Source organism: Phyllobates terribilis, unplaced genomic scaffold (genome assembly GCF_046119375.1).
Source record: "Phyllobates terribilis strain yellow unplaced genomic scaffold, ASM4611937v1 Scaffold_5__5_contigs__length_657084704, whole genome shotgun sequence".
In the NCBI taxonomy this organism is placed as follows: Eukaryota; Metazoa; Chordata; class Amphibia; order Anura; family Dendrobatidae; genus Phyllobates; species Phyllobates terribilis.
In genome coordinates, this window is record NW_027362765.1 from 196,759,980 (window position 1) to 196,773,212 (window position 13,233).

Genomic DNA, 13,233 nt, shown 5'->3' on the forward strand with positions numbered 1-13,233 from the left:
TATCAGCAAACCGGCAGGGGACACAGGGCTGAGAGCAGAGGGACAGCGCCGGCCTGAGAATTAAGATAGATTTTTTACATTTTTTGCAGCACCTTTGTATTATTAATAATAGGTTGTCTGATGGTGGACAATCTCTTTAAGCGGCACAAGCTATAATACATCAGCAGTGCCTGCTAACAATTCTTTAGGGCTTTTTGTACAAAAGAGCCATTACGACATGATATTATAGTATGTCAGGGGACGGTACATTGTGTAGTCATGACATTGTGCATTTCTGATACAATTTGGAATAGTAATTGATTATCCCTCTACTTACTGCACACGTCGATGCTTTCTGTAGCCTATAGTTGATGTAATTTTTCTTTTCTGCACAGACCTTGGTACCCCATTACATGTATTGTACTGTGCAATTTTACTTGCCAGCGATGGCCCTCATCATTGATGTCACTATACAGGTTGCCATAGTAACCCTCCAAGAATAGTTATGTGAAGCTACCCGACGAATCAGCTGCTCACTTCTTACCTGTGATTGAAAAAGGATGAACACTGTAGATTATTTGGCTTTTCCTCTAATAGTTACCAATCACAGACAAAATAACATCCTGAAGAAAAAATGGGACAACTACCATTACCAGTGCCACGTGTCAAGGGTCAGAGCTGGTAGGTTTACATTTACAAACACTTTATTTGACAGTGTATAACAGTGCATGCTATGTGTATACCCCACAGGGAAAGATAGATAGATAGATAGATAGATAGATAGATAGATAGATAGATAGATAGATAGATAGGAAATAGAAGGATAGATAAATAGATTATAGATAAATAGAAGGATAGATAGATAGATAGATAGATAGGAAATAGAAGGATAGATAAATAGATTATAGATAAATAGAAGGATAGATAGATAGATAGATAGATAGATAGATAGGAAATAGAAGGATAGATAAATAGATTATAGATAAATAGAAGGATAGATAGATAGATAGATAGATAGATAGATAGATAGATGATAGACCTCATTGACTGCAGTGTTTCTGCCTTTAAATGACATGAATGAATGATATGATGTGTCAATCAGTCATGTCCCCCCACCCGCGTCACATGAGTCGGGTCTAGCAGCTTTACCATAGTTGAAAATGTGCAGCAATATGGATTGAAGAGATTAACCAAAGACATATTTAAAAAAAGAAAATCATGATATGATCAATCAATAAATAAAATTGTCGGGAAAGTCAGGCCTTGCAGACTGCAGGGCTCCTGGCTTTTGAGAATTGATAGTGGGTGCCATGCCTGTTCAGATGAGTTGGGCACTCATGCAAAGACACCTTCACTGAATCAATAAGAACTACTAAAACCTTTGAGAAATAATATTCAAAAGTGACAGCCAATATGACAGCTGCATCACACTTCTGCAGTATGGTAGGATGCTTACGCTATTTGTGTTGCCTGCTGCCCGATAGGCCAGCAACAGAAATAGCCAAGGTGTTCCTACTACTTACTTAACCCTAGAACGCATGACCATAAAAATCTACACTTTCACATACCTGGGGCCTTTTAGGCCCGTGTGCAAATAACATGGAATAACTCAAACAAAAATGACAAACAACTATATACCTGAGGAATACCTAGAGTTTCAAAATTCTAACTAAAGTAATCTTGCGGAAAATAGAAAACAATTAACAGGGCGGGCCTGCGAGGCCCCAGGTATGCGTTCTAGGGTTAAGAAGGAAACCGTCAAGTTGCTACTTACGCTGAAGAGGGGCAAGAACCCTGAAACAGCTGTCTGAAAAGGAAAGTCTTTTCTGGTTTGGCTTTCTATCCTAGGTCATGTGACAAGGTTGATACCGTTTTATTGCACTTTAGTGGGCCTACTCAACTTTCGGGTTGCATACTGTAACAGCTGATATGGCTGCTATGGCAATAGTTACTCCTATGCATGGACCACGATGTGGAAGCTCTGTAACACATCGCCTTTGATTTTCCATTAGTATGGAATGGACAATTGCCAATGATGACGATGCTCTGTCCTCCTGTGGAAGAGAGGTGCCTTAGACTTTCCACTGAACTCCCCATGCCTCTGCAGTGGTCATTTTGGAGAAGAATAGGCCAGCAATCTTACATAGGAATGAAGTGGCAGCAGAATGGCGGAAGTTGTGTAATGTATAGTCATATTTAAAGGGAAACTATCAGTAGGATCAAACCTCCTATGGGCCCAAAGGTCAAAGGAAGCTGAATAAAATAATGCCTTGATATCTGTGATCCAATGTCTTATTCCAGAGAAATCCACATTTTTCTTATATGTAAATGAGTCGTTCAGGACTATGGGCCAGACATAGATCTGTATGAAAATCTGCATCCAGAGCTTATTTTAAATATAAGGGTGTGTTACCAATGTGATGTGTAATGGCCGCTCTCTGCTCTCCTGATCTCACCTATTGGGGGGTGCCTGTTCAATATCTAGGACTTTAGTGTCTAACTTGTTTTGAGGCTGCTAAGTCCGTTATCAAATCTTGTCTGTCTGAACCTGCTTTCCCTGGGCCTGTCTGGCCTAGGCCTCAACTCTGAACCTGTTGTGTCTGAACCAGGATCTATACTTGAACCTGTTGTGTCTGAACCAGGACCTCTCTAAACCTGCAATATATGAATCAGTACCTATTTCTTGACCTGCTGAGTCTGCATCAGAACCCACCTCTAAACCTGTAGTGTCTGAACAAGTACCTTTAACTTTAGCCTGAGTTTCCTCTGTCTGATACTGAATCTTTTCTTGTTCTGGTTTATTCTGAACTAAAACCTGTTTCCTGAACCTTGTGTCCGCACCTGTGGTTCCATGTCTGTTCGCCCCTGCAGTTCCGTGTCTATCCGCACCTGCGGTTCTGTATCTGTCCACACCTTCAGTTCACTGTCTGTCTGCACTTGCGGTTCCCTGTCTGTCCGCACCTGCGGTTCCTTGTCTGTTCGAACCTGCTGTCCTGTACCTCTCCTGCCAGTTACTCAGTTCTCCTTGAATCTGTTCCTGTCTGTCCTGTCTGAACTTGGTCCTGTCTGTTCTGCTGTGCCTGTTCCTGAACCCATCCTGCCTATACCTAGCCCTGACCCTGATCCACCTAGTCCGCACCTGTACTGCTACCCTCACCTATCCAGTCTGAACCAGCACCTGTATTCCTGCTCCCGAGTCCGCTCTGTGCTCCTGAACCTATCTTGTCCGTGCCTGATCCAGTATCCATTCTGTCTATCAGCCATACAGCATCCATTCCTTCTGTTAACCAGTTCCTGTCCAGCCAATTACTCTAGCTCAGAGCCTGCATACCTCCCTTGGAGTAAGCAACTGCGGTACCGGACACTGCCCTGGAAGTGGTACCTGGCAACCACCTTTGGTTCAAGTCTAACTTTAGTTCAAGCTCTAGTGAAAAACCACGTGGTCGCTTAGTCACGCCCCTCCCGGGTAAGTCCGGTCCATGGCACAGTGGGTTTTCCACAATCCACAAGTGTGCGTGACATTCTGTGTTACTTACATGTCTTACACTGGTAACTCCCCCTTTTATTTAAAATAAGCTTTGGAGGCAGATTCTCATGCAGATTGGTGTCCAACCCATAGCCCTTAAGAGCTCATATACATGTAAGAAAAACGTGGATTTCTCGGAATGCAGATATCAAGGTATCATTTTATTCATCTTCCTGTAACCTACATGCTTATATAGATGACTTAGGAGGGTTGATCATACTGACAGTTTTCTTTAATTTCAGGGGTGGAGGGACACTTTAAAAGTCCTAAACACTTAGCAATTCATACTCTCCATTATTGTTTAATTATAGTCCTATCACATATTTTAGACCCCACTTTCAGTGTCATCTAGAGCTGCTTGTGGGTTGTCTTAATCATCTGCTGAAACTGCTACACTGGTAGTTCCACCCCTGCAGGAAATAGTAGAAAGAAAATATATAATGTAATATAATATGGGGTATAATGTAAGATACTATAAGGGTATAATGAAAGATAATGTATAATATATTATTATAAGGAATATCAGTCCGATCTAATTAGTTTCATAATAATTATCATATTTTGGTTAGCCTCCCTCTCACTACATTCATGTATCTTATGCTCCTAGATCTAGGCAACTGAATATACAATGTGGCTACATTAAAAATATGTATTCAAAGGACTAATTAAGACAATTCTTCTGACATATTGGCATATTGGTCACTGCCCATTTTCAGCTAGTAGTTTTTACAGTGAACTGAGACGCAGACTGTCTGGCAGAAAATGAGTTAATTAGATTAGGAAACCAGGAAAGCGAAAGTTTGTGCATTATGACAGCTGCCAACAATATAATGTAATATGTGCAGTGTAAGCAGTAATGGAAATCTGCAACAGCTGCAAGGCAGTAATGTGACAGATTGGTTTGGTCAGAGTGAACATCATCAGTCAGTTTTGCAGGGGGGTGGAAATTATTGCAATATTGTATTTTTCATTGGCTGAATTTTATTATAGTACAAGGAACATTTAGTAATTCCATTTCTGTCCGACGCTGTGGAATATACAAAGTCCATCATCCTTCTACATCAAGACTACAAGCACAATGCAAACCTGCATGTCAATAGACTTCTATGGGAAAGTCTACAATGGGAATTTTATTAAACCATTGGTTTTCACAGGGTTTGCCCATATTGCTTGTGTCTATATCCCATCTGAGGTAATTGTGGCCCAATGTCATAAATAAAACGATACTAATGGTCCCTTATCAATAAACAGATTAAACAATTAAAATTAGTAGGGAATTACTTAGATTAGAATAAAGGGTCTAATTTCTATTCATAAACACCACCATTGTCTTTAAAGGGAACCTGGCATGTAAAATAACTAGTGATGAGCGAGCATGCTTGATCCTCGAGATTTACAAGCATGCTCGGGTGTTTTCCGAGTATCTTCAGTGTGCTCAGGTGTTATGTTTGAGTCACGCCGTGCACATGATTTTCGACTGCTTGACAGCTTTAAAACATGTGAGGAATACCCATTTCTTAGGCATTCCTCACATGTATTAAAACTGTCAAACAGTCGCAAATCATGCGCATGGAGTGAATAAAACATAACACCCGAGCACGCTGAACATACTCGGCGAGCTTGCTCGCCGAAAGGGTTAACAGAACATACTCACTCATCACTAAAAATAACGCTATTAACCTGCAGATATGGGGTTAATCTGCAGGTTAATAGCATTTTTGACACAGTGCAGTGCCCACACTGAGAGACCCTATACCAGGAGGAAATAACTTGTTTCCTCCTGCAGGCTCGCTCTTTCAGTCATAGCAGTGGCGCCAGCATGGTTCAAGTAAATGCATAGAGACTGTCAGTCAGTGCAGGGGTCGCGGTTACAGCTGCCACTCTCTATGCACAGAGCAGTGACTGAAAGGGTGCCGGCCCCACCGCTATGATTGAAAGAGTGACCCTGCCGAGAAGAATAAAGTTATTTCCTCCTGGCAGCGGGGCTTTCAGTGCGGGTGCCGCACAGTGTCAAAATGTAATTAACCTGCAGATTAACCCCATATCTGCAGGTTAATAACATTATTTTACATGACATGTTCTCTTTAAGGTAAAAGTGGTTAAGCTTCAATGCCTACAACAGCCCATGGATAACAGCCCTGGAAGAATACCACATTAACTACGGGGTTATGAAATCAACTACTGGTATTCAATTCTTGTAATTATTTTGCCATATACGTACCTTTCTAGTATACAGCTGCTTTGATATTCAGCCACTAGTTGCCTTTTTGTATATCTTATATACAAAACATTTTTCAAGGAAGGCAAATCCTGTACATATGCCCTAGTGAATCATTTGGGCATCATTGTGCCACAAAACCCCACCACTCAACAATGACAATGTAATTTTTGGGGTGATCTCTTATGTGCATCGGCCTGCATCTTCCCTCTTAGATGGGCGTTCAGCTTTCAGTCCCGTAGCGATCCAACAGTGGGTCTTCATTTACAAAAAGTATCATACAACCTCCTTAATAATCAATTCCACTAGCGCAAATTGAGGCTTCTCAATTACGGGAAACCTGTCAGCAGGATATCACCCCCCAAACTATTTATATGTGCATACAGCTTTTTTAAAGACAAGTCCAGCAATACCTTTACATGGCCAGTCTGTTCTTTCATTACTGAAAAATTAGAGTTTGAACGGATATGCAAATGAGGCTGTAGATCTGAAGCCTCCATCACTCCAGCTCTATTCCCTGTCCAGCGTCACCTCCTATTGCTTGCCTGACTGCTTCTATGCTGTGTGATCTCAGGCAAAGGAATCGTCAGCCATGCGCAGGCGGCGCTGGGCGGGCAATAGAGCTGGAGTGACAGAGGCTTCAGATCTAGAAATAGTTCTTCAGCCTCATAAGCATATCAATTCTAACTGATTTCTCTGACAGAGGAGCAGACTGGCCATCTAAGGCCATGGCCCCACTATCAGTATTTGGTCAGTATGCAGTCAGTATTTTTTCTGAGGAGTGGGAGCCAAAACCAGGTGAGGAACAATCAGAGAAAAGGTATAAAAGAAACAAGTCACCAATTCTGCATTTATCACCCACGCCTGGTTTTGTCTCCCACTCCTGAGAAAAAATACTGACTGAATACTGATAGTGGGGCCATATTTCTGCACCATTCTTTTTGGAGACCACTTCTCAATGCAATTTTGGGCGGCGATCTCACAGAGGTTTCACTGCCTGAGCGTCCTATTAAATAGAAAGAATCTAATGTGTTTAAAGAATTAAACTAATTTTAGTTCATTTGAAAAAAAATGGGGAACTGAAATTAATGTAGTTAATATGTATCTTCCTATACCAAAGGCTTGTGTAAACTTATCACCTGCTGGGGTTATGTTCATCATCCAGTTGCTCGCTGCCTGACTTTGTCTTGTGCTGCTCTTTAACCACCAAGAATGCTTATTACACCACTATCTGTGCCGTGCATCCACATAAATGCAAATTTTGCAGTGCAATCACGCACATTCTCATGACCTCTGCCCCTTTTATTTGTATGCGTAATTCCGAATATGCCTGATTTCCCTGATCCACCCAATGTCTGCCTAAAAATCATCCATAATAATGCTAAATAATTCATCAGCTCGTTCTCATATCCATACACTACAACAGGATCAGAACATTGATAGCAATTTACATTCATTTTTATTCACTCTGTAACACACCTGGGTTACACATCTTAACAAAATAGAGAATACAAAACCAGGCTTCCCTTCCCTCCTTATTTCCCTTACCAATTGCCTGTGTGGCCCCTATTGTATGCCATCCGCTGGGCACTGGCAATACCAACTTTCAAATTTACAGCTAACGGATGTGAGAATTCGAAGGGGTTCGTGGTTCGCATTTGCTGCAGGATTACTAGTGTTTAGTTACACTCAATGTACAGGACGGAAGTTTTAAATCATTTTTTCTTCCCAGTCCTGTCTTTCCATGTACCGATTTTTATATACATCAAAACTGAGTTGTCAATCTCACTCCCTGTACAGCGCGGTAGTTTTTGTAGTTTTTATTCTTAATAAAATACCTTCCTAAATTGTTTACCATGTTGTGGATATTGATGGCATATCCTAAAGATATCAATTACAGATTAGTGGGAGGTCTGAAATACCAACAATTAAAGGGAATCTGTCACCCCCCTGGGAGATATGAGACTTCCACTATGGGCATACAGGTTATAGAAATGTAAATCTATACTTACCTGTATGGCCCATAGTAGAGGTCTGATTGCAGAGAAATGTCTTTTTTATAAAATCCTTTTTCACATGCTTCGTGCCCGGGAGATGCCAAGAAATCCCCGCCTATGTGCCTAATTTCCATATTCCTCTCCTCCCTTGTACTTCACAGGGCCCTGTGACATGCACTCTTCTTGTTCATATCCTACGCATGCGCAAAACGCCTCTACAAGGAGGCACGCTTTTTTTTTTGCCTCCGGCTCCATTTACCCTGCAGTGGTCTGTTGCGAAGGGGCTGGGGAGTCACTGTGACTTCCGCTCCAGTGACCTCCGGTGTGCGCAACAAGAAGGTTTGGTCCCCACTTCCTCTCAGCATCAATTTTTTTATGCTCTTGATATATTGCAATCATCATATTATATAGCACTGTTTACTTACAATTGATCATTTTGGCTTTCTACCAGTTAATTCTTCTCTTTTCTCTGCTATGTAGAAGCTGGAAGTCTCTTTTCACTCCATGAGTCATCTCCCTTTTCAACTCCTGATCTAGCTGCTCTGGGACTTTTGCAGTGATGCCTCATACAGGAAAAAGGGACTTCCTCTTTCTACATAGCGCTTAGGATTGAGCTAGTCAGTTTTTAATCATCTGATGTCAGAGATAATGAAAAAGAGAAGAATTAACTGTGTAGAAGAGCAAAATTGTAAGTACACAGGTCTATATAATATGATGGCTGCAATATATTAAGAGGATAACAATTTTGATGAGAGGAGTGCTTCTTTAACTGGTTGAAAGGGCTATGGTGCTCAGCAAATACTTGATCCCGATTATTGTTTTACAGGCACATCTCTGTGCATTGTGTCATGGCTGTGCCTGTTAATGAAGCTTGGTCCATTCACTTGAATGGGATTGAGCAGAAGGCGCTGCAGTACCATGCACAGCCACTAGTGAATGTATGGAGCTGTGCCTGTAAAAGAATGAAGATAATGATGCACTTGCAAAGCACTGCAGCCTCCTCCATCAGCTGATCATAGGGGTGGCGGAAGTCAAAGCCCTTTATAGAATATTTAATGCCTATCCCTCAGAACATGCATTATACTGTACAATAGTGTGCTTAAGAATTATACAATCAAAGCCTGCAAGATCCAAAGCAAAAATAATGTCCCATGAAGTCAATTACTTGTCTTGTTCACGCTTAGAAATGTGTTATTTATGTTGTAAAGTTAATGAAGTGTCTTGTCCTCATTAACCTTGTATTATTCCAACAAAATAATGATTTTACAACGTGAGAAATCAACAGCCTATTACTGCAGAATCCTCCGAGGATTGTAATAACCCAGCCAGTTATTATTATAAACAGTTGAATTGAGGTATGCAACAGTAAATGGATATTATGATTAAAGGGAATCTGTCAGCAGGTTTTTGCTATGTAATCTGTGAGCAGCATGAGGTAGGTTCAGAGCCTTATTCCAGGGATGTGTCACTTGCTCAGCAGTTTGTTCTAGTTTCAATATAGCATCAGATTATTATTGCAGGACTAGGTGTATTGTGCCAATTAGTCCAGGTAATTTTTGTAACCGCACCCCCTCAACTAATTAGCAGCTCTCTGGCTATGCACAGTGTACACCCAAAGCTGACATTCAGTGGGTTTTTGCAGGGTTATACAGAGCTCATCATTCAGAGAACTGTTACATCTACAGAACAGAAAACAGGGATTTTATCAAAACTTCCTTTTAGCAACGTGGACTCTTCAGTTACAATTCATTATGAAATTATTCATTTACCTAGTTTATATTGCTGTGTAGGGGATGTGAGATAGGCATTGTCTAATCTTCTGCAGGAGCCCACTGCTCCCCTGCCTCCCAGCTTTCTAATTGTCAGGGGAGCAGTGGACTCCTGCTTGATTGACATCAGACCAGCAGCATCATCACCCTACTAACCCAAACTGGGCAAGCAGAGGCAAAACTTTTGCCTCTGCAGCATCAGAGGAGAGCAGTGGCACTGAAGCTAGCCTGATCGGAAGTTAACAGTGCGGAATACCGATGACTAGCTTCAGAGCAGCGCTTTCGAGCTCTATCGGAAAGTGCTTATAGGCACTAACTGTGCATGTTCAGCCACCGCTGATAGACTGCAGTGGAGACTGGTAACCTAGGCAATGAGCAGTAAACAATTAATTTAAAACCCACCCATTCTTAAGAACAAAGAGATTTTTAGTAACAAATAAATTGCAATATTGCTTTTTTTTACAAGCAGTTTGCAATTTTTTAAAATATGAGAATAACTATAAAGATGAAAAAAATGAAGAATCAAAAATATTGCATAGGCCAAAAATACAGTCCATGCTTGCATACCATACAGCGTGGAGTGGCAGGATAAGGGGGCGTACAAAGTAGATTACTTTGGCAAACATTTGTCTCTCCTGATACATCTGCAGGCAGGTACTCTTGAGTCTGCTTCGCCTGTGCTTGTCCTTTGTAACTCGTAAGAAAGGATCCAACTTGTTGAAATCCAGCATTTCTAATTCTTCTTCCCACACACGCATCTGTCATCGGGGGACAGTCAAATGGCCCCATTACACATTAGATCATTGACTCTTTTTGATGAAATTGGCAGGTTTGTCAGACTTAAGATGCAACAACTACAGGTACAGGACTTAAAAAGACTCTAAAGAGCCCTACTGATGGGCAGCATACCTTATAGTCACTTGACGGACCAGCCACTAAATATGGCCATGCTATTAAAATCTTCTGTATGGGTACAGCATGTGCTCATTCACTGATGTGCACATAGTGAGCCCTAACAAACCTTACCACGCGACCCTCTAATTGCACCATGGGTACCACATTTAAAATGTCTCTAAAACAGAGACCACAATACCAGCCCTCCGGAAAACCATTCAAAAGGTTCATACACTGGTATCTGGCAGCATGCTTAGCAAACAGTATAGTTTCATTCTTCAGGTAGTAGACGCACAGACGCACTCACTGATCAATAAAACATTTGCTCTTTATTCTGTACGTTTAACCCCATCCCACCAAAGACAGCTTTTACCTTCATGACCAGGCCAAATTTTTCAAATCTGACGTGTCACTTTATATAGTAATAACTCTGGATTGTCTCTATATGTCACTGTGATTCTATAAATGTTTTTCAAATTATACATTATATTATTGATAAATTTAGGTCGCTATGATTTGCATTCATTTATAAAATTATCTGAAATTTGCTGAAAATTCTGAAATATTCAAAAATTGCGAACTTTAGATAGATAGACATACAATGTTTTAGGTCCAGATTTTTCATTTTCACAAAGGGTAATAGGTAAAAATGGCCTCAAATTTTGTTATGTAATTTCTCCTGAACATGGTCACGAACATATAAAATAAAAGAAGGGGGTCAATTCACGTTCGCGCTACCCTTCGTATTGTAGTAGAAGGCTTCAAGTTCATTAAAGGGGTTCTCCAATAAATGTTACAAAGTAAATAAAATACTTTTAAATATTAAACATTTTTTTAAATACCCTTATTTAGCAAAAAAAGTATGCTTTATGTAATTAGTTCTGGCAGGATTGTAAGGCTGTGTGCACATGGTGCGTTTTTGATACGTTTTTTTCCTGCATGGAATTGGCCCAAAAAAGCTAGGGAATCCTTATGCCAGTCAATAAGAATCCTGAAGTGCAGTGCACATAATCAATATTTTTCCTTTCAGGATTTGCTGTGCTTAAAAATCCGCAACATGTCAATTCTTTGTGCATTTTTGCCTGCGTTTTTCACCCATTGAATGCACTGCAAAAAAAGCATGCAAATAAAGCATGTAAAAATGCCCAAAAATGTAGCAGATTTTCCAATGCATTTTTGCTGCCAAAAGATACAGAAACGTTGCAGAAGTTATTTTATTTAAATGTGTATTATTTATTTCATTTATTTATTTTACAACAATTCTCTGAGAACCTCTTTAAGAGGCTCACGCCACTTAATGAATTCAACGCCTCTTCTGAGTGCTGCGCTCCAGTGTGTGCCATAATAGTATTTTCTGAATACAAAATACCAGCACTCTCTGAATTTGACAGGCGGGCGTGGCCATAATCTTGTCCCGCCACTTATCTTCCCATCTCCACCCATTTTGATGGAGCTGAATTAAACTGGTGTGAAAACTATCAAAATCACAATATTTTTCTGGCATGGGGAGTTTCACAAAAACTTTGTGACTTTTCAAACCTTTTACGCCAGTTTTCTTTCGTAAGCGCTTTGACAAATCGGCTCCAAAAATATTTTGTTGATCAATGAGTGTCACAATTTTTGTACTACCTGAAGATATCTCTAAAATAGAGGTTTACTGCCTTAATCGCTACAATTCTTAAAAAGGCCAAATTAAGCTATCATGATAATGTACATCTCTCCTCCCGAACTGTAAAATGGTCTTCCAGGAGAAGTCTGTGTTCGAAGTTCAACACTGTTATGAACCCTAAACTTTACAGTTTGGGTTCGTTCATCTCTACTAACAAGCCTTATCTGCACACAGTAGAGTGGATTGCACAGGAACTAGGTTGGACAACATACATATATATATCTGATAGGGTGAGCTGTATCTACAAGTTTTCTTATATTGCCAGTGTAGGAAGGTTACTGTGGTGGAAACCCTTCTGCTTTTCTGCAGACACTGTACCATTCTTGTTCATGGGTTTTATTGGGAGGGAGCTTTAGCGCCCATGAACATAACCTGTGCCAGGGATAAAAATTACAGAGGTTGTGACTCCTTTCTGATAGTGGTAGACACTTCATTACTTAATCTTAACAGTGTAGAGAGCAGTGGTGATAAATTTGCATTTTTATAGGGTCTTATAGGGGTTGTCCATTACTGGGACAACCCGTTCTCGATCTGAATGTTTGCCACCATGAAAATAAAAACACTCACCTCTGTTCCAGCAGTGTCGGCACTCGTGTTCTCGGGCCTCGTGTGAGGTTGTTATGACACGTGAGCCATGTGCCCAATTAGCGTTGGCGTCACTGTCCCCGCCTAAGTAATCAAGAGAAAGCGAGCGGCAGCACTCACTTCCTCTTGATTATGTATACATTCGAATGCAGGGAGAGTGACGCCAGCCCTAATTGGGCTCAGGGCTCACGTGACATAACAACCTCACACATGGGGGCAAACATTCAGATCGAGAACAGGTTGTCCTATTAGTGGACAACCTCTTTAAATGTGCCCTTGATTCCATAAAGGGGTTGCACATAACTGTCGGCCATGGTATATGGTGTATTGATCTAGTTGCATGCAATCACAGATAAATAGTTATGAAGAGTGATGATAAGTAAAAAAGTTACACTTATCATAGTACAAGCATCACGAAACGTGGCTGGAATATTCCATGGCCAGACATCCTCATGCGGCTCCACGTTCTTCCTAAATCCACTCACTCTCTGAAAGAAAGGACTGTTTGTATTGTTATATTTCCAATAGGAATCTGTTATTTTTCAGTGAAAACCTATACTTATTGCAGAACTATATCTTTATGTTTCAGCCTGTAC

General features: G+C 40.7%; 1 protein-coding gene across 1 annotated transcript in view; it reads left to right on the top strand.

The window, feature by feature from the left end:
* The first annotated feature begins 458 nt into the window (after positions 1–458).
* The window catches only part of CFAP97D1 (CFAP97 domain containing 1), a 134,886-nt gene continuing 122,111 nt past the window's right edge, over positions 459–13,233 (top strand). Inside the window, exon 1 of the mRNA XM_073683659.1 lies at positions 459–660. Coding sequence (XP_073539760.1) covers positions 540–660 — 121 coding nt within the window. The 5' untranslated portion in view covers positions 459–539. The remainder of the gene's footprint in view (positions 661–13,233) is intronic.